The 22500-nt window shown below is 43.6% G+C and overlaps 1 protein-coding gene across 1 annotated transcript in view; it reads left to right on the forward strand.

The window, feature by feature from the left end:
- Nucleotides 1–22500, forward strand: part of LOC110520896 (small conductance calcium-activated potassium channel protein 2-like) — a 95532-nt gene that overhangs the window by 29436 nt on the left and 43596 nt on the right. Inside the window, exon 3 of the mRNA XM_036967821.1 lies at nucleotides 1437–1532. Within this exon, the coding sequence (XP_036823716.1) occupies nucleotides 1437–1532 (96 nt within the window). The remainder of the gene's footprint in view (nucleotides 1–1436; nucleotides 1533–22500) is intronic.

Here is a 22500-nt window from a genome sequence, read left to right on the forward strand (position 1 = left end):
TATTTGGCTCCATCCATCTTCCCATCAATTTTAACCATCTTCCCTGTCCCTGCTGAAGAAAAGCAGGCCCAAACCATGATGCTGCCACCACCATATTTGACAGTGGGGATGATGTGTTCAGCTGTGTTACTTTTACGCCAAACATAACGTTTTGCATTGTTGCCAAAAAGTTCAATTTTGGTTTCATCTGACCAGAGCACCTTCTTCCACATGTTTGGTGTGTCTCCCAGGTGGCTTGTGGGAAACTTTAAACAACACTTTTTATGGATATCTTTAAGAAATGGCTTTCTTCTTGCCACTCTTCCATAAAGGCCAGATTTGTGCAATATACGACTGATTGTTGTCCTATGGACAGAGTCTCCCACCTCAGCTGTAGATCTCTGCAGTTCATCCAGAGTGATCATGGGCCTCTTGGCTGCATCTCTGATCAGTCTTCTCCTTGTATGAGCTGAAAGTTTAGAGGGACGGCCAGGTCTTGGTAGATTTGCAGTGGTCTGATACTCCTTCCATTTCAATATTATCGCTTGCACAGTGCTCCTTGGGATGTTTAAAGCTTGGGAAATCTTTTGTATCCAAATCCGGCTTTAAACTTCTTCACAACAGTATCTCGGACCTGCCTGGTGTGTTCCTTGTTCTTCATGATGCTCTCTGCGCTTTTAACGGACCTCTGAGACTATCACAGTGCAGGTGCATTTATATGGAGACTTGATTACACACAGGTGGATTGTATTTATCATCATTAGTCATTTAGGTCAACATTGGATCATTCAGAGATCCTCACTGAACTTCTGGAGAGATTTTGCTGCACTGAAAGTAAAGGGGCTGAATAATTTTGCACGCCCAATTTTTCAGTTTTGGATTAGTTAAAAAAGTTTGAAATATCCAATAAATGTCGTTCCACTTCATGATTGTGTCCCACTTGTTGTTGATTCTTCACAAAAAAATACAGTTTTATATCTTTATGTTTGAAGCCTGAAATGTCGCAAAAGGTTGCAAAGTTCAAGGGGGCCGAATACTTTCGCAAGGCACTGTATATGAGGTAGATTGTGTGTGTGTGTGTATGTGTGTGTGTGTATATGTGTGTGTGTTATAGCTCTACTAAGCAGTGAGGTGAAGGGTTAAGGTATGCATAGAGCTGGTATGAGGGCTATTGATTGTTAGTAAGCAGCACATTGATCTGGAGCACACATGTAGATTTAAGGGCTGTCTGGGAATTGGATTTGCCTAGAGGTTATTGGCACTGATGGTATTGACAGTGTGTATGTGTATGTTCTTACTGGTCAGGGTGGGTGTGTATATTTCCGTTGACATTAAGACATTGAGTGTCTTAATGTCAACAAAAATGTATGAGTGTGCGCGCGCGTGTGTGGTGTGTGTGTGTGTGTGTGTGTGTGTAACAGTGTATGTTTTTAACACTGTGTGTTTTTTGTTCTCAGAGCTCCATGTACTCTCTGGCCTTGAAGTGTCTGATCAGCCTGTCTACAGTCATACTGCTGGGCCTCATCATAGCCTATCATGCACGAGAAGTCCAGGTAACACACACTCACACTCACACACACACACACACACACACACACACACACACACACACACACACACACACACACACACACACGCACACTCGCACGCACGCACACACACACGCGCACACACACACACACACACACACACACACACACACACACACACACACACACACACACACACACACACACACACACACACACATACACATACACACACACACACATGCTGGACATTCCTACTCACACAAATAACCTTCATACATTCACAAAACAGCCACACAATCTCTCTCAGGGGATTAGGTGTTCTGTCCCTCAGGAGGATAGGTTTTAAAAGAAGAACACTTGCCTGTGTGCATGTATAAACCAGGAGAAACAGGGATGTGGTGGATAGAGACCATGCTACATTACGGCTAATGTATCTGGTGTATTCACAGAGTCTAAAGGGCTCTACTGCCTGCCAGATACCATTCTTGGGTCAGATTTCAATGGTGGGACTCAGATGTGTGGGCTGTCTGGCTAATTAATTACATTAATTGACCAATTAAGTGAAAGAGAAAGAGGCAAACCTGCCAACACTTCTATGCTGCATTAGTGAATAAGGATTTGAATAGATTCACTCTGTCTTATACTCCCTCTGGTCTTACAAATCTGAGGTGGTGAAATAGACACACTCACTCACTCAGTCCTCTCCCTCTCCTGACGACTGAGATAATCGATCAGAAACACCTTCATGCTTCATAATTTCTGTTTGGCCATTAGTCCTGCTTCATGATGTAATAATACTATGGACATTTAGCCGACATTTCTATCCAACCTTTTACACAGATCAGCTCCCATCCTGAATACATGCAGAAATCAACCACAGCTCTGGTGTTGTTCCAGCTAGATTTCTAGTCCAGGACTAGTTTACATCATATCTGTCTAAAAAACCCACCACAAATATTCATCTGATGGTATGACTTGTTGTTCTGAAATTGGGTTCAGCTATCTCCCTGCTAGCTACCCAGATGCCAGATTAGTATGCCCTGTCATGCACAGACAGATTATTATTCAGCTATCTCCTTGCTAGCTACCCAGATGCCAGATTAGTATGCCCTGTCATGCACAGACAGATTATTATTCAGCTATCTCCCTGCTAGCTACCCAGATGCCAGATTAGTATGCCCTGTCATGCACAGACAGATTATTATTCAGCTATCTCCCTGCTAGCTACCCAGATGCCAGATTAGTATGCCCTGTCATGCACAGACAGATTATTATTCAGCTATCTCCCTGCTAGCTACCCAGATGCCAGATTAGTATGCCCTGTCATGCACAGACAGATTATTATTCAGCTATCTCCCTGCTAGCTACCCAGATGCCAGATTAGTATGCCCTGTCATGCACAGACAGATTATTATTCAGCTATCTCCCTGCTAGCTACCCAGATGCCAGATTAGTATGCCCTGTCATGCACAGACAGATTATTATTCAGCTATCTCCCTGCTAGCTACCCAGATGCCAGATTAGTATGCCCTGTCATGCACAGACAGATTATTATTCAGCTATCTCCCTGCTAGCTTTAAATGAAATGTGGGGTTGGGTTGTGGTGGGGAGGTGAGGTGAGTTGAGGGGGTTGACGCAGGCGGCTGAGGGGAGGATTTAGCCAAAAACACTTCCCTTAATAACTGACTAACTGGAATGTCAACACAAGCCTACAGATCCTAGCCATGTGGTCTCAGCCTGCTAGATGCCTATTTAATAGTCTATTAGTCATATGACTCACCTGCCCATCAGCAACACACCTGTTTGCCTTCCTGTCCGTTGCATGCTCAACATGCTTGTTGGAGTTGCTCTGAGTGTGTGTGTTCATCAGTATTCAGACACACATCAGCAGTAAGGGATGCTGAGCCAAATGAAAAACGTTGTTCAATAGAGATTGGATTCCCAGAATACGTACAGCTTCTAACAGGATATATACACACACACACACACACACACACACACACACACACACACACACACACACACACACACACACACACACACACACACACACACACACACACACACACACACACTATAACCTTAGGCGCACACTCACATCAGTGTGTGCAGGGCATCTATTCTATCTTGGAGTGTTGCTGGTAGGGATGCTAGGGCAGGGGGAAATTAGAGGGATTCTTTCTGAAGTTACTAGCATTCATACATCCTCTCTCTTTCCCTTTCTCCATTCCCCCCCCCCACACTCTCTCTCTTCACCTCTGTTTACCACCATTTTATCTCTCTCCCTCTCTCTATTCAGCCCTCTCTCTCTCTTTATCAGATTATGTCCCCCTCAGTTCCTCTGTCTCTGGGCTCAATTCAATTCTATGACTTTCTCCTTCTCTCTTGCATTCTACCCTCATCCCTCTAAATATACCCCTTTAACCCCGTTCTACCTCTCCGTCTGTATCTCTCTCCCTCTTTCACTCTCTTCACATCTTGCTTTGTCTATGAAGTGTCAACCTATTTCAGACTCTCTGTATAGAGCATGCCAGCTTGTGGTCCTAAAATCTGGAAATAACTTACCTCTGGTTCGTTCAGCGATCCCTATGGGGAAAATGAATGGGGGAAGCACAGGGTTTTGGAATAAACACAGAAAGTAAGGTCTGAAGTTAACACAGGCTCAGGAGATCTCATACAGTTTGTTCTATGAGATAATAGCAGTCAGTTAACATGCCCTTTATTTAATTATGAAACCTCTATATATTGTTCTACCCTTCCCTGTTCTCTCTATGTCCACCTTCCTGTCTGTCCCCCCCCCCCCCCCCCTCTGTTTCCCTTACCTCCTCTCCCTGTTCTCTCTATGTCCACCTTCCTGTCTGCCCCCCCCCCCCCCCCCTCTGTTTCCCTTACCTCCTCTCCCTGTTCTCTCTATGTCCACCTTCCTGTCTGTCCCCCCCTCTGTTTCCCTTACCTCCTCTCCCTGTTCTCTCTATGTCCACCTTCCTGTCTGTACCCCTCTCTCTGTTTCCCTTACCTCCTCTCCCTGTTCTCTCTATGTCCACCTTCCTGTCTGTACCCCTCTCTCTGTTTCCCTTACCTCCTCTCCCTGTTCTCTCTATGTCCACCTTCCTGTCTGTCCCCCTATCTCTGTTAGTATCAGACCTTGTTAGAGAAACACTGGGTACATTCTAACAGTATGTTAATATCAGACCTTGTTAGAGAAACACTGGGTACATTCTAACAGTATGTTAATATCAGACCTTGTTAGAGAAACACTGGGTACATTTTAACAGTATGTTAATATCAGACCTTGTTAGGGAAACACTGGGTACATTCAGTATATTAATATCAGACCTTGTTAGGGAAACACTGCGTACATTCTAACAGCAGGCTAATATCAGACCTTGTTAGGGAAACACTGGGTACATTCTAACAGTATGTTAATATCAGACCTTGTTAGAGAAACACTGGGTACATTCTAACAGTATGTTAATATCAGACCTTGTTAGGGAAACACTGGGTACATTCAGTATGTTAATATCAGACCTTGTTAGAGAAACACTGGGTACATTCTAACAGTATGTTAATATCAGACCTTGTTAGGGAAACACTGGGTACATTCAGTATGTTAATATCAGACCTTGTAGAGAAACACTGGGTACATTCTAACAGTATGTTAATATCAGACCTTGTTAGAGAAACACTGGGTACATTCTAACAGTATGTTAATATCAGACCTTGTTAGAGAAACACTGGGTACATTCTAACAGTATGTTAATATCAGACCTTGTAGAGAAACACTGGGTACATTCTAACAGTATGTTAATATCAGACCTTGTTAGAGAAACACTGGGTACATTCTAACAGTATGTTAATATCAGACCTTGTTAGGGAAACACTGGGTACATTCAGTATGTTAATATCAGACCTTGTTAGAGAAACACTGGGTACATTCTAACAGTATGTTAATATCAGACCTTGTTAGGGAAACACTGGGTACATTCAGTATGTTAATATCAGACCTTGTTAGAGAAACACTGGGTACATTCTAACAGTATGTTAATATCAGACCTTGTTAGAGAAACACTGGGTACATTCAGTATGTTAATATCAGACCTTGTTAGAGAAACACTGGGTACATTCAGTATGTTAATATCAGACCTTGTTAGAGAAACACTGGGTACATTCTAACAGTATGTTAATATCAGACCTTGTTAGGGAAACACTGGGTACATTCTAACAGTATGTTAATATCAGACCTTGTTAGAGAAACACTGGGTACATTCTAACAGTATGTTAATATCAGACCTTGTTAGAGAAACACTGGGTACATTCTAACAGTATGTTAATATCAGACCTTGTTAGAGAAACACTGGGTACATTCAGTATGTTAATATCAGACCTTGTTAGGGAAACACTGGGTACATTCAGTATGTTAATATCAGACCTTGTTAGAGAAACACTGGGTACATTCTAACAGTATGTTAATATCAGACCTTGTTAGGGAAACACTGGGTACATTCAGTATGTTAATATCAGACCTTGTTAGGGAAACACTGGGTACATTCAGTATGTTAATATCAGACCTTGTTAGAGAAACACTGGGTACATTCAGTATGTTAATATAAGACCTTGTTAGAGAAACACTGGGTACATTCAGTATGTTAATATCAGACCTTGTTAGGGAAACACTGGGTACATTCAGTATGTTAATATCAGACCTTGTTAGAGAAACACTGGGTACATTCAGTATGTTAATATCAGACCTTGTTAGGGAAACACTGGGTACATTCTAACAGTATGTTAATATCAGACCTTGTTAGGGAAACACTGGGTACATTCTAACAGTATGTTAATATCAGACCTTGTTAGGGAAACACTGGGTACATTCTAACAGTATGTTAATATCAGACCTTGTTAGAGAAACACTGGGTACATTCAGTATGTTAATATCAGACCTTGTTAGAGAAACACTGGGTACATTCTAACAGTATGTTAATATCAGACCTTGTTAGAGAAACACTGGGTACATTCTAACAGTATGTTAATATCAGACCTTGTTAGAGAAACACTGGGTACATTCTAACAGTATGTTAATATCAGACCTTGTTAGAGAAACACTGGGTACATTCTAACAGTATGTTCATATCAGACCTTGTTAGAGAAACACTGGGTACATTCTAACAGTATGTTAATATCAGACCTTGTTAGGGAAACACTGGGTACATTCTAACAGTATGTTCATATCAGACCTTGTTAGAGAAACACTGGGTACATTCTAACAGTATGTTAATATCAGACCTTGTTAGAGAAACACTGGGTACATTCAGTATGTTAATATCAGACCTTGTTAGAGAAACACTGGGTACATTCAGTATGTTAATATCAGACCTTGTTAGAGAAACACTGGGTACATTCTAACAGTATGTTAATATCAGACCTTGTTAGGGAAACACTGGGTACATTCTAACAGTATGTTAATATCAGACCTTGTTAGAGAAACACTGGGTACATTCTAACAGTATGTTAATATCAGACCTTGTTAGAGAAACACTGGGTACATTCAGTATGTTAATATCAGACCTTGTTAGAGAAACACTGGGTACATTCTAACAGTATGTTAATATCAGACCTTGTTAGAGAAACACTGGGTACATTCAGTATGTTAATATCAGACCTTGTTAGAGAAACACTGGGTACATTCAGTATGTTAATATCAGACCTTGTTAGAGAAACACTGGGTACATTCAGTATGTTAATATCAGACCTTGTTAGAGAAACACTGGGTACATTCAGTATGTTAATATCAGACCTTGTTAGAGAAACACTGGGTACATTCTAACAGTATGTTAATATCAGACCTTGTTAGGGAAACACTGGGTACATTCAGTATGTTAATATCAGACCTTGTTAGAGAAACACTGGGTACATTCAGTATGTTAATATCAGACCTTGTTAGAGAAACACTGGGTACATTCAGTATGTTAATATCAGACCTTGTTAGAGAAACACTGGGTACATTCAGTATGTTAATATCAGACCTTGTTAGAGAAACACTGGGTACATTCTAACAGTATGTTAATATCAGACCTTGTTAGAGAAACACTGGGTACATTCTAACAGTATGTTAATATCAGACCTTGTTAGAGAAACACTGGGTACATTCTAACAGTATGTTAATATCAGACCTTGTTAGGGAAACACTGGGTACATTCAGTATGTTAATATCAGACCTTGTTAGAGAAACACTGGGTACATTCTAACAGTATGTTAATATCAGACCTTGTTAGAGAAACACTGGGTACATTCTAACAGTATGTTAATATCAGACCTTGTTAGAGAAACACTGGGTACATTCTAACAGTATGTTAATATCAGACCTTGTTAGAGAAACACTGGGTACATTCTAACAGTATGTTAATATCAGACCTTGTTAGAGAAACACTGGGTACATTCTAACAGTATGTTAATATCAGACCTTGTTAGAGAAACACTGGGTACATTCTAACAGTATGTTAATATCAGACCTTGTTAGAGAAACACTGGGTACATTCTAACAGTATGTTAATATCAGACCTTGTTAGAGAAACACTGGGTACATTCAGTATGTTAATATCAGACCTTGTTAGAGAAACACTGGGTACATTCTAACAGTATGTTAATATCAGACCTTGTTAGAGAAACACTGGGTACATTCAGTATGTTAATATCAGACCTTGTTAGAGAAACACTGGGTACATTCAGTATGTTAATATCAGACCTTGTAGAGAAACACTGGGTACATTCAGTATGTTAATATCAGACCTTGTTAGAGAAACACTGGGTACATTCTGTATGTTAATATCAGACCTTGTTAGGGAAACACTGGGTACATTCTAACAGTATGTTAATATCAGACCTTGTTAGAGAAACACTGGGTACATTCAGTATGTTAATATTAGAATCTCAAGAGTTTCAAAAGAATAGAGACAATTCAAATGTTATTTTATTATCTATGTACAGTTTTGTAACATTGTGTGAATAGTTGAAGTACGAAAGGGAAAATCAATCAACATAAATATGGGTTGTATTTACAATGGTGTTTGTTCTTCACTGGTTGCCCTTTTCTTGTGGCAACAAGTCACAAATCTTACTGCTGTGATGGCACAGTGTGCTATTTCACCTAATAGATATGGGAGTTTATGAGAATTGGATTTGCTTTTAAATTATTTGTAGGTCAGTGTAATCTGAGGGAAGTATGTGTCTCTTATATGGTCATACATTTCCACCTAATTTTTTGGTCAGTGTGCACATACTCTGTCTTCTCTTGAGAGCCAAGTCTGCCTATGGAGGCTTCTTTCAATAGCAAGGCTATACTCACTGAGTCTGTTCATAGTCAAAGCTTTTCTTAATTTTGGTTCAGTCACAGTGGTCAGGTATTCTGCAGTGTCTCAATTTGGTGTTTGTCCTATTTTGTGGACCCTAGACTTCACAACCATAGAGGGTTCTATAACTGATTCAAGTACTTTTAGCCAGATCCTAATTGATATATCAAATTGTATGTTCTCTCTCTTTCTCTCACCCCCCCTCTCTCTCTCCCTCTCTCTATCTCTCTCAGCTGTGTAGAGAAAGCCAGAGAGGTGTTCCCTCAGAGTTGAGAGCACAGTCTTGGAAAGTGTGTCATCTGTTTTCCTGTGTGTGTGTGTGTGTGTGTGTGTGTGTGTGTGTGTGTGTTTGTGTTTGTGTTTGTGTGTGTGTGTGTGTGTGTGTGTGTGTGTGTGTGTGTGTGTGTGTGTGTGTGTGTGCGTGCGTGCATGTGCGTGTGTGTGTGTGATTGAGAGAGAAAGAGAGAGAGAGAGAGATCCTTGTCCTAGTTTTTATCTCTCTCTTCAAGGGATTTCCATGCTGCAGGCCTTGCAAGTCGTTTCCCACCCTATTTGTGTGTGTGAGTGTGTGTGCATGTATGTGTGTGTCCTCTCCATCACTGTGTCCTGTGGTGTGTAGTCTAGCCTGTCTCTCTCCTCCCTGAGGTGGGCTTTCTCCTCACAGGTAGAACTCGCCCCTAACCACAGATCTAGGATAAGATTACCCTACTGATAATCCCAGCCTTATCATTAGGGGGATAAAAAATATCTGACCCTGTATCAGTGCTTAGGGAAAACATCTACTGTACCTCCTTTTTGTTCCTCCCGCTGGGGAGTTGTGACTCTGGGCTTGTTTGGTCAGGTCTGTTTATGTTCTGTGTGCCTCTGGGCTTGTTGGTCAGGTCTGTCTCTGTTCTGTGTGATTCTGGGCTTGTTGGTCAGGTCTGTCTCTGTTCTGTGTGATTCTGGGCTTGTTGGTCAGTTCTGTTTATGTTCTGTGTGACTCTGGGCTTGTTGGTCAGGTCTGTCTCTGTTCTGTGTGCCTCTGGGCTTGTTGGTCAGGTCTGTCTCTGTTCTGTGTGCCTCTGGGCTTGTTGGTCAGGTCTGTTTATGTTCTGTGTGCCTCTGGGCTTGTTGGTCAGGTCTGTCTCTGTTCTGTGTGCCTCTGGGCTTGTTTGGTCAGGTCTGTCTCTGTTCTGTGTGACTCTGGGCTTGTTGGTCAGGTCTGTCTCTGTTCTGTGTGCCTCTGGGCTTGTTGGTCAGGTCTGTCTCTGTTCTGTGTGCCTCTGGGCTTGTTGGTCAGGTCTGTTTATGTTCTGTGTGCCTCTGGGCTTGTTGGTCAGGTCTGTCTCTGTTCTGTGTGCCTCTGGGCTTGTTTGGTCAGGTCTGTCTCTGTTCTGTGTGCCTCTGGGCTTGTTTGGTCAGGTCTGTCTGTCTCTGTTCTGTGTGCCTCTGGGCTTGTTTGGTCAGGTCTGTCTCTGTTCTGTGTGCCTCTGGGCTTGTTTGGTCATGTCTGTCTCTGTTCTGTGTGACTCTGGGCTTGTTGGTCATGTCTGTCTCTGTTCTGTGTGACTCTGGGTTTGTTGGTCAGGTCTGTCTCTGTTCTGTGTGCCTCTGGGCTTGTTTGGTCATGTCTGTCTGTTCTGTGTGACTCTGGGCTTGTTGGTCAGGTCTGTCTGTCTCTGTTCTGTGTGCCTCTGGGCTTGTTTGGTCAGGTCTGTCTCTGTTCTGTGTGCCTCTGGGCTTGTTTGGTCATGTCTGTCTCTGTTCTGTGTGACTCTGGGCTTGTTGGTCAGGTCTGTCTCTGTTCTGTGTGCCTCTGGGCTTGTTTGGTCATGTCTGTCTCTGTTCTGTGTGACTCTGGGTTTGTTGGTCAGGTCTGTCTCTGTTCTGTGTGCCTCTGGGCTTGTTTGGTCACGTCTGTCTCTGTTCTGTGTGACTCTGTGCTTGTTGGTCAGGTCTGTCTCTGTACTGTGTGACTCTGGATTGGCCTGTCGGTGTCTGCTTGTGTCTGTGTCTTGTTCTGTAGTCAGGGACTTAACACGATTACTCAGCAGCCACCATGGCCATGGGGGTTTGGCCAGGGAGATGGAGGACATGAGAGGGGGAGGGGGTGAACACTCATCTGGGGGGAAGAGTGGAAACTGCACATCTTACCAGAGAGCACAGTATTCTACAGAAGACCATTAGAGTTTCAAGTTGCTCTCCTTCCCCCTCTCTCCTATTTCTCTCTCTCTATCTCTTTCTCCTGCTCTCTCTCATTTCCTGTCTCTGTCTCACTCCTTTCCTCTCTTTCTCTCCTTCCTTTTAAAATAATTTTTTAAACAATACAAAACATCCACATATCAACAACAACATACAGACTCTCACCAACATCCACAACATCCCCCCTGCCCAGAGCCATCTGCTCATACCCCCATCTCCAGTGCCCACATCACTCTCCGTCACATGGCCTCAAACTGCACCATTTTGTTTCTCTCCATCGCCCACACACTTTCAGCATTTCGATAATAAAGCACTTGAACTTTCCATTGGGTTAACGATGGAGGATGAGTTGATTTTTGTTGTTGTTGATTTTTTGTTTTTCAAGATGATCGGGTATCTCACTGCACCCTCATGTGCCATGTCTTGAAATAAACAGAGAGACAGATTAAAAGTACATTTACATTGTAATACTTCTGACAGACAACTTTTTATTTTTTATTTTTTATGTTTCACCTTTTTTTAACCAGGTAGGCTAGTTGAGAACACCTTTATTTAACCAGGTAGGCTAGTTGAGAACACCTTTTTTTTAACCAGGTAGGCTAGTTGAGAACACCTTTATTTAACCAGGTAGGCTAGTTGAGAACACCTTTTTTTAACCAGGTAGGCTAGTTGAGAACACCTTTTTTTAACCAGGTAGGCTAGTTGAGAACACCTTTATTTAACCAGGTAGGCTAGTTGAGAACAAGTTCTCATTTACAACTGCGACCTGGCCAAGATAAAGCATAGCAGTGTGAACAGACAACAACACAGAGTTACACATGGAATAAACAAACGTACAGTCAATAATACAGTAGAAAAAATAAAACAAAAGTTTATACAGTGAGTGCAAATGATGTAAGATAAGGGAGTTAAAGAAATAAATAGGCCATTATGGCGAAGTAAATACAGTATAGCAATTAAACACTGGAATGGTAGATGTGCAAAAGATGAATGTGCAAGTAGAGATACTGTGGTGCAAAGGAGCTAAATAAATAAATAAATACAGTATGGGGATGAGGTAGTTGGATGGGCTGTTTACAGATGGGCTATTTACAGGTGCAACTTTGTAACTCCGCATATAACTTTTCGACTTTATAGCGTTACATGAAGGCATGGATTATTGCGTTATTGTTAGTTTTAGACTTAAGACATGACTCTGGCGTTGTGCTGTATAATTTGTTAATTTTGTCTCTTTTGTAACAGATTCTATACAATAGTTTATACTGAATTAAGCATACATTTTAGTTACCTGTAATCTCGTTATGTCGCGCCCTGACCTTAGAGAGCCTTTTGATTTCTCTATTTGGTTAGTTCGGGGTGTGATTTGGGTGGGCATTCTAGTTTTTCTATTTCTTTGTTGGCCGGGTATGGTTCCCAATGTATTTATATAGCCCTTCGTACATCAGCTGATATCTCAAAGTGCTGTACAGAAACCCAGCCTAAAACCCCAAACAGCAAGCAATGCAGGTGTAGAAGCACGGTGGCTAGGAAAAACTCCCTAGAAAGGCAAAAACCTAGGAAGAAACCTAGAGAGGAACCAGGCTATGAGGGGTGGCCAGTCCTCTTCTGGTTGTGCCGGGTGGAGATTATAACAGAACATGGTCAAGATGTTCAAATGTTCATAAATGACCAGCAGTTTGTGGGATCTTGTTTGTGTGTAGTTGCTTTCTGCACTGCATGTAGCTTTACATTCGTTTTTGTATTTTGTTGTGTCATTTAAATAGAAGTAAAATGTACGCCTACCATGCTGCACCTTGGTCCAATCCATCTCTAAACGATCGGGACACGTTAGTTATGTTCAAACATTGCCTCCATCTTGTGCCAATATCAGTTGTTTTTATGTTTTGGTTCCAATTTTTGTATTTTTTTAAAGAGATTGTCAGTTGGATAGGCTCTCTGCAAGGTTTTGTATATCTCAGCTATCATATGAATATCCTTTTCTGACTCAAATAGGAATCCCTCAAGATTGCGCTGATGTCCAAAAATGTTTAAATATACATTTCTTAATATTAAACTTAAGATGCATTTGAAAATATCTACATTGGTCAGTCCAAAATTGCTTTTTAATTCTGTATTACCAAGTCATTTACAGTTTCTATTCCTTTAGTTTTCCATGTGGACCAATTTATCTGTACATTCTGAAAAGCTGTCCAAAGATAGTTTTTTGGGAGTGATATTGATTCTTGTATAATGTTTCATTTTCTTCCATATTGTTATAGTGTTCTAAACTATGAAGTTGTTCATGGTCTTAGCTTTATCCTTTGAAAATAGGCATGTAAAAAGATTCTGGGGATGAGCATGCTCATCTTCAATATGTACTCATTGTTCCTCTTTAGTGAATAAACTATAAGCATCATTTCAGGAACTTTCCAAGCTGTTTAAAGGCACATTGTGAATTGCCTCTGTGATACAGTGAATTATAAGTGAAATAATCTGTCTGTAAACAACTGTTGGAAAAATGACTTGTGTCATGCACAAAGTAGATGTCCTAACCAACTTGCCAAAACTTTTTTTTTTTTTTTGAATTTTACCCCTTTTTCTCCCCAATTTCGTGGTATCCAATTGTTGTAGTAGCTACTATCTTGTCTCATTGCTACAACTCCCGTACGGGCTCGGGAGAGACGAAGGCTGAATGTCATGCGTCCTCCGATACACAACCCAACCAGCCGTACTGCTTCTTAACACAGCGCGCATCCAACCCGGAAGCCAGCCGCACCAATGTGTCGGAGGCTACACCGTGCACCTGGCCACCTTGGCTAGCGCGCACTGCGCCCGGCCCGCCACAGGAGTCGCTGGTGCACGATGAGACAAGGAGATCCCTACCGACCAATCCCTCCCTAACCCGGACGACGCTAGGCCAATTGTGCGTCGCCCCACGGACCTCCCGGTCGCGGCCGGTTACGACAGAGCCTGGGCGCAAACCCAGGGACTCTGATGGCACAGCTGGCGCAGTACAGCGCCCTTAACCACTGCGCCACCCGGGAGGCCAAAACTATAGTTTTTAAACAAGAAATTTGTGGAGTCGTTGAAAAACAAGTTTTAATGACTCCAACATAAGTGTATGTAAACGTCCGACTTCAACTGTATGCTGAGCACTTGTTGGCTGCTTTTCCCTCACTCTGCGGTTCGACTCGTCCCAAACCATCTCAATTTGGTTGCGGTCGGTGGATTGTGGAGGCCAGGTCATCTAATGCAGCACTCCATCACTCCCCTTGTTGGTAAAATTGCCCTTACACAGCCTGGAGATGTTGGGTCATTGTCCTGTTGAAAAACAAATTATAGTCCCACTAAGCCCAAACCAGATTGGATGGCGTATCACTGCAAAATGCTGTGGTAGCCATGCTGGTTAAGTGTGCCTTGAATTCTAAATAAATCACAGACTGTTTCACCAGCAAATCACACCTCACAAAGACACAGTGGTTGGAACCAAAAATCTCAAATTTGGACTCCAGACCATTGTTCGTGCTTCTTGGCCCAAGCAAGTCTCTTCTTCTTATTGGTGTCCTTTAGTAGTAGTTTCTTTGCAGAAATTCGATCATGAAGGCCTGATTCACACAGTCTCCTCTGAACAGTTGATGTTGAGATGTGTCTGTTACTTGAACTCTGTGAAGCATTTATTTGGGCTGCAATTTCTCAGAGGCTGTTAACTCTAATGAACTTATTCTCTGCAGCAGAGGTAACTCTGTGTCTTTCATCCCTGTGGTGGTCCTCATGAGAACCAGTTTCATCACAGCGCTTGATGGTTTTTGCGACTGCGCTTGAAGAAACTTTCAATGTTCTTGACATTTTCTTTAATAAGTGACCTTCATGTCTTAAAGTAATGATGGACTGTTGTTTCTCTTTGCTTATTTGAGCTGTTCTTACCATAAAATGGACTTGGTCTTTTACCAAATAAGACTATATTCTGTATACCCCCCTACCTTGTCACAACACAACTGACTGGCTCAAACACATTAAGAAGGCACAACTTTTAATTGAAATGCATTCCATTTCAATTAAAAGTGAACTACCTCATGAAGCTGGTTGAGAGAATGCCAAGAGTGTGCAATGCTCTGATCAAAGAAAAGGGCGGCAATTTGAAGAATCTCAAATATAAAATATATTTAGGTTTGTTTAACACTTTTTTGGTTACTACATGATTCCATAAGTGTTATTTCATAGTTTTGATGTCTTGTAGAAAATAGTAAACATAAAGAAAAACCCTTGAATGAGTAGGTGTAACTTTTGACCGGTAGTGTATATCTATATTTTGTTACCTGCATTTTCTCCTCATTTTCGATCTTGTCTCATCCGCCGAAACATGACCTGCTTAACCTGGAAGCCAGCCGCACCAATGTGTCGGAGGAAACACCGTTCAGCTTACGACTGAGGTCAGCTTGCAGGCGCCCGGCCCGCCACAAGAAGTCACTAGAGCCCGATGAGCCAAGTAAAGCCCCTCCGGACAAACCCTCCTCTAACCCGGACAATGCTGGGCCAAACCCTGCCCTAACCCGGACAATGCTGGGCCAAACCCTCCCCTAACCCGGACAATGCTGGGACAAACCCTCCCCTAACCTGGACAATGCTTGGACAAACCCTCCCCTAACCTGGACAATGCTGGGACAAACCCTGCCCTAACCCAGACAATGCTGGGACAAACCCTCCCCTAACCCGGAAAATGCTGGGACAAACCCTGCCCTAACCCGGACAATGCTGGGACAAACCCTCCCCTATCCCGGACAATGCTGGGACAAACCCTCCCCTAACCCGGACAATGCTGGGACAAACCCTGCCCTAACCCGGACAATGCTGGGACAAACCCTCCCCTAACCCGAACAATGCTGGGACAAACCCTGCCCTAACCCGGACAATACTGGGACAAACCCTCCCCTAACCCGGACAATGCTGGGACAAACCCTGCCCTAACCCGGACAATGCTGGGCCAATTGTGCGCCGCCCTATGGGACTCCCGATCATGACCGGTTGTGATACAGCCCAGGATCGAACCTGGGTCTGTAGTGACCACTGCGATGGTAAAGGTCAGCGAGTATACTTTTTTGGTGGGGTAATTGGTATTACACAGAATGAATATCTAAACGTTGGGAGCCATGCCATTCTAAAGAGGTCTATTCTACCTGTTAGATTTATGGGAAGATTATTCCATTTAATTACATCTGCTTTCATATTGTTGAGTAATGGGATAAAGTTATCTTTACGGAACAAAATATGGAAAAGGTTGAAGGTTCTGAGTACTTTCCGAATGCACTGTATTTGTTGTTTATTGTTACTTATTAAGCATCCTAAGTATTGTATATGTTTTGTGGTACACTTAAAGGATTGCAGGAGATCATGAGTTATTCTTTTTCCTATTGCCATTGTTTCGTTTTTTTCCACATACATTTCAATACTGAGATTTTAGAGTATTCCTGAAATATTTTTTTGCAAGAGGGTCATTACATTTTCAACATTGATCAGATATACCAAGAGATAATCTGCAAATAAGTTTAGTTTATATTAATGTTTGCCAATAATGATACCTGTTACTTTGGGTCCTGTCTAATTATTTTTGCATGCGGTTCAATTGCCAGTGCAAACAGGAGAAGAGAGAGGACATCCCTGTCTTGTGCCCCCTTCTAAAGCAATTTTGTCAGATAATGTATTATTTGTGTATATTTTTGCTTTAGGATATTTATATAATATTTTTATTATATGTATTATTTTAGCTGGAAAGTTGAAAGCTTCCAAAGTTTTGAATAGAAAAGGCTATTCAAGGCCTCCCGAGTGGAGCAGCGGTCGAAGGCACTGCATCGCAGGGCTTGAGGAATGACTACAGACCCGGGTTCTATCCCAGGCTGTGTCACAACCGGCCATGACCCAGAGTCCCATAGGGCGGTACACAATTGGACCAGTATCGAACCCGGGTTAGGGGAGGATTTGGCTGGGGGGGGCTTTACTTGGCTCATCATGCTCTAGCGACTCCTTGTGGTGGGCCGGGCGCCTGCAGGCTGACTTCGGTCATCAGTTGGACAGTGTTTCCTCTGACACATTGGTGCAGCTGGCTTCCAGGTTAAGTGGATGGGTGTTAAGAAGCGCGGTTTGGCGGGTCATGTTTCGGAGGACGCATGGTTCTCGACCTTCACCTCTCCTGAGCCCGTTGGGGAGTTGTAGCGATGAGACAAGATCGAAAAAGGGGGTAAAATACAAAGTTAATGAAAGAAAAGCCCATTCAAGACGGTCCAAAGCCTTTTCAGCATCAACAGCCATTATTGATACATCTATATCTTGTTTTTTAGCATTTAGTATTCAACTGAAACATGTTCTTCTATTTGTTTGTAAGTGTCTATTTTTAATAAACCCTGTTTGATATGTATGAAGTCTGGTAAGACTGATAAGACTGGTAAGTCTGGTAAGACTGGTAAGTCTGGTAAGACTGGTAAGTCTGGTAAGTCTGGTAAGACTGATAAGACTGGTAAGTCTGGTAAGACTGGTAAGTCTGGTAAGACTGATAAGACTGGTAAGTCTGGTAAGACTGGTAAGTCTGGTAAGACTGGTAAGTCTGGTAAGACTGGTAAGACTGGTAAGACTGGTAAGTCTGGTAAGACTGGTAAGACTGGTAAGTCTGGTAAGACTGGTAAGACTGGTAAGTCTGGTAAGACTGGTAAGTCTGGTAAGACTGGTAAGACTGGTAAGTCTGGTAAGACTGGTAAGTCTGGTGAGACTGGTAAGACTGGTAAGTCTGGTAAGACTTTTGACATTTTGTTGCTTATAAGCTTTGTTATTATATTATTGTCACAATCTATTAAACTTATGGGTCTATAATCAGCAGGACTCACCCAGATTTAGCTGGTTTTAATATAAATGAAATAAGTGTTTGATACGTGGAACTCCTTCTGTCTCTTGCTCTGGTATGTTGTTACAGCAGAGTCCCTAGCAGAGCAGGGCTGGAGATGGGGAAGTGGGGGATTTGGGGGGTAAGAGGAGGGTGAGGAGGATGGAAGGAGAAGTTTTACAGACACACACACCTAGAACACACACACACTCCCAAAGCACATACAGTCAGTGGCTGTGGACAGGAGTGGGTGAGAGGGGGAGGCAGGGTAAGGGAGGGGTTAGATGGGGTTGTCAGGCCGGGAGCCAAAGAGGGTTTAGAGGTGTCCTATTATAGCGCACCAGGAGACATCCGCTAGCTAATCCCCTGCCAGTTTACACCTTCACCTGTGAAAAGGCCTCACCTATCTTTGGCCTTCAATTTCCTCTACTCACTTTCCTCCATCTATCCCTCACTCTCTCTCTCTTTGGCTGTCCTTTATTTCCACACACCTTCTATCTCATCCCTCCCTCCTGGCTATTCCCTTTTCCCTCTGTGGGTTTTGACCACTGGTACTGTACCCCACTAGTTAACACAGCCACAAAGTCAAATTGATTACACAAATGTGCTTTTTGTTCTTAATTTAAGGTTATGGTTAGGCATAAGGTTAGCAGGTGGTTAATGTTAGAGTTAAGGTTATGGTAAGGTTTCAAATTAAATTTTAAGAAGATAAAAGGTACATGCCATAATTATGACTTTGTGGATGTGTTAACTAGTGACGACACTTCTGCTCTCCTCTCCTCCCTCCCTTCTTCTCCCACTTCCCTCCCTCTCTACCTCCTCCCCTTCTCCTACTGTTCTGTGGTGTAAGCCCGGTGGTGCTCAGTCATTCCCAATGACAGATTACCTTCTTAATGGAATTTAAATATTTAGTTTTTCCTTGTGGCGATCCATCCAGGAAAAGAGTGACAGCAGCACAGGGGGAGAGAGGAGGAAGAGGAAGGGAGGACTGTGTAGAGGTGTGTGGAATGAAGAGGAAGGGAGGACTGTGTAGAGGTGTGTAGAATGAAGAGGAAGGGCGAGGGAGGGAGCGAGAGAAGGAGGGATGGTAATTTCCTCTGATGGTGCGAGTCTGAATCACTTCTGTTTGGATATGTTTGGATGTCATTCAGAAAGCTGGAGGGAGGATTTGGGGAAGAGAGAGAAAGAGGGAGTGAGGATCTGGGGAAGAGAGAGAAAGAGGGAGTGAGGATCTGGGGAAGAGAGAGAAATAGGGAGGGAGGATCTGGGGAAGAGAGAGAAAGAGCGAGGGAGGATCTGGGGGAGAGAGAGAAAGAGGGAGGGAGGGAGGATCTGGGGAAGAGAGAGAAAGAGGGAGTGAGGATCTGGGGAAGAGAGAGAAAGAGGGAGGGAGGATCTGGGGAAGAGAGAGAAAGAGGGAGGGAGGATCTGGGAAAGAAAGAAAGAGAGAGAAAGAGGGAGTGAGGATCTGGGGAAGAGAGAGAAAGAGGGAGGGAGGATTTGGGGAAGAGAGAGAAAGAGGGAGTGAGGATCTGAGGAAGAGAAAGAAAGAGAGAGAAAGAGGGAGTGAGGATCTGGGGAAGAGAGAGAAAGAGAGAGGATCTGTGGAAGAGAAAGAAAGAGAGAGAAAGAGGGAGTGAGGATCTGGGGAAGAGAGAGAAAGAGGGAGTGAGGATCTGGGGAAGAGAAAGAGGGAGGGAGGATCTGGGGAAGAGAAAGAAAGAGGGAGGATATGGGGAAGAGAAAAAGAGGGAGTGAGGATCTGGGGAAGAGAAAGAAAGAGGGAGTGAGGATCTGGGGAAGAGAGAGAAAGAGGGAGGGAGGATCTGGGGAAGAGAGAGAAAGAGGGAGTGAGGATCTGGGGAAGAGAAAGAAAGAGGGAGTGAGGATCTGGGGAAGAGAGAGAAAGAGGGAGTGATGATCTGGGGAAGAGAGAGAAAGAGGGAGTGAGGATCTGGGGAAGAGAGAGAAAGAGGGAGTGAGGATCTGGGGAAGAGAAAGAAAGAGGGAGGGAGGATCTGGGGAAGAGAGAGAAAGAGGGAGGGGGGATCTGGGGAAGAGAAAGAAAGAGGGAGTGAGGATCTGGGGAAGAGAGAGAAAGAGGGAGTGAGGATCTGGGGAAGAGAAAGAAAGAGGGAGTGAGGATCTGGGGAAGAGAGAGAAAGAGGGAGTGAGGATCTGGGGAAGAGAAAGAAAGAGGGAGTGAGGATCTGGGGAAGAGAAAGAAAGAGGGAGTGAGGATCTGGGGAAGAGAGAGAAAGAGGGAGTGAGGATCTGGGGAAGAGAGAGAAAGAGGGAGGGAGGATCTGGGGAAGAGAAAGAAAGAGGGAGTGAGGATCTGGGGAAGAGAAAGAAAGAGGGAGGGGGGATCTGGGGAAGAGAAAGAAAGAGGGAGTGAGGATCTGGGGAAGAGAAAGAAAGAGGGAGGGAGGATCTGGGGAAGAGAGAGAAAGAGGGAGGGAGGATCTGGGGAAGAGAGAGAAAGAGGGAGTGAGGGAGGATCTGGGGAAGAGAGAGAAAGAGGGAGTGAGGGATAGAAGAGCGGCAGTGTCACACACACACACACACACACACACTGAAGGGACAGCAGAGTGAATGACGATCAGTTTGCAGACAAAAGAGATGTTCTGCAAGTGTGAATGAGTTGTGTGTGTGTGTGTGTGTGTTGGGGCTGTGATGGGCTTCCCTCTGACTCAATGGAAAAGCGCAGTGCCATTAGTGTGCACAGACACACACAGGCACACACATGCGCGCATGCACGCACGCACGCACGCACGCACACACACACACACACACACACACACACACACACACACACACACGCACACAAACTTCTGTACTGTACTCTCTCTCACTCTCTTTGACTCTCACACACAGGATCTTTCTCTCTCTTCCTTCCCGTTGTCTCTATCTCTTCCCCTGTGTCCCTACCTCTCCCTCCCTCCCGCTCTCTCTCTCTTTATCTCTTTCTCTCTTGCTGGGGATTCTAATTAAGCTTGGCTGGTCTTTGATGTTGTCGCCTTGGCAACAGTCACCATGACGAGGCTGGGTCTGCAAAACACCCGCTCTCACTCTCACTGTCACTCTCCTTCTCGTTCTCGTTCTCTCTCTCTCTCTCCCCCCCCCCCCCCTCTCTCTCTCTCTCTCTCTTTCATGCACACATACACACACACTGACTGACATGCAGCATTCACAAATCATTTTACCTACAATACACGAGTGTGCAGAACACAATGACTCCTTGCGACACACACCAACGACATGATGAATGCTCCTTTTGTCTTTTCACCAGTGGCACCAGTTGCATGCTACACTGTCACGCAAACAGAGACATCTAGTCTGAAAGCTGAAAGTGTTTCTATCCAGCAGTGATCCACTGCTGGTTGTGTCATTCTGCTACTAGAGCACAAGGAGTGTCACTAGCCTGGGTGACTGTGTCTGCTTTCAACCAGGCCACAGGCTGTAGCTGTCTCACCAAGGTAAGTTGGCTGGAGCAGACACAGACACCTGGGCAAGAATGTTACCACTACCGAACTCTCTTTTAGTGTCACATTTCAGTTGAACTATCTGTATCATTCTCTCTCTCTCTCTCTCTCTCTCTCTCTCTCTCTCTCTCTCTCTCTCTCTCTCTCTTGCTCTCTCTCTCTCTCTTTCTCTCTCTGTCTGTCTTTCTATCTGTCTCTCCCTATCCCTTGTTCTTCAGTCTGGTAGTGGCTGTACATTAAATCCTGCTACAGTGCAGGCCAGTTGAGGCCCCTCCAGATGAGTTGTGACTTCTGGTTGGTCCTATACTGTGTTAGTTCTGTTGTTTGACCCTCTCATAGTGTTTGTTGTGTATGATGAGACAACGTGAGTGGGATAAAAACCTCTCCAGATGAATCATGTGGATACAGTAAGAGCTGCTCTCTCTCTCTCTGCTCAACTCTGACTGTTCCTCTCTGCCCACCAGCATCTGTTCAACCTTTCATTTAAAACAGGGACTTCCCTACCTCGCTCCATCGCTCACTCTCTACCTGTCTGTCTCTCCTCTTTCTCTATGTGTCCCTTCTTTTTCTCTCTTTCTCATTCCCCTGCCTTCTCTTTTTCCCTATCTCTAGCTCCTCCCCCTCTCTCCTTCTCCATATCTCCCCTCTCTCGTATTCTCACTTCATCTCCCCCCGTCTGTCTCTTCCTGAAGGGGATGGTCTCTACTAAAACCCTGCTCTTAGCTCTTCCTCATAACAACCGCCCCGGCGACAGTATCAACAGTAACCACAGCAATTAAGAAAGCAAACAACATCAACTGAGCAGGAATAAAACAGCAATTAAAGCATTATGGCTAGAGTGTGTTCATAATGATGCCAGAAATACATCCATAATGATGTCTCAAAGTAATGGTGTGACTGGGGTAATGGCATCACTTAAGTTCCTGGGGTGTTAGCAGACAGTTATCAGACAGTAGGCTGAGAGTTAGCAGACAGTTAGCTGAGAGTTAGCAGACAATTAGATGAGTTAGCAGACAGTTAGCAGACAGTTAGCTGAGTCTTAGTAGACATTTAGCTGAGAGTTAGCAGAGAGTTAGACATTTAGCTGACAGTTAGCAGAGAGTTAGCAGACAGTTAGCAGACAGTTA

Source organism: Oncorhynchus mykiss, chromosome 3 (assembly GCF_013265735.2).
Source record: "Oncorhynchus mykiss isolate Arlee chromosome 3, USDA_OmykA_1.1, whole genome shotgun sequence".
In the NCBI taxonomy this organism is placed as follows: Eukaryota; Metazoa; Chordata; class Actinopteri; order Salmoniformes; family Salmonidae; genus Oncorhynchus; species Oncorhynchus mykiss.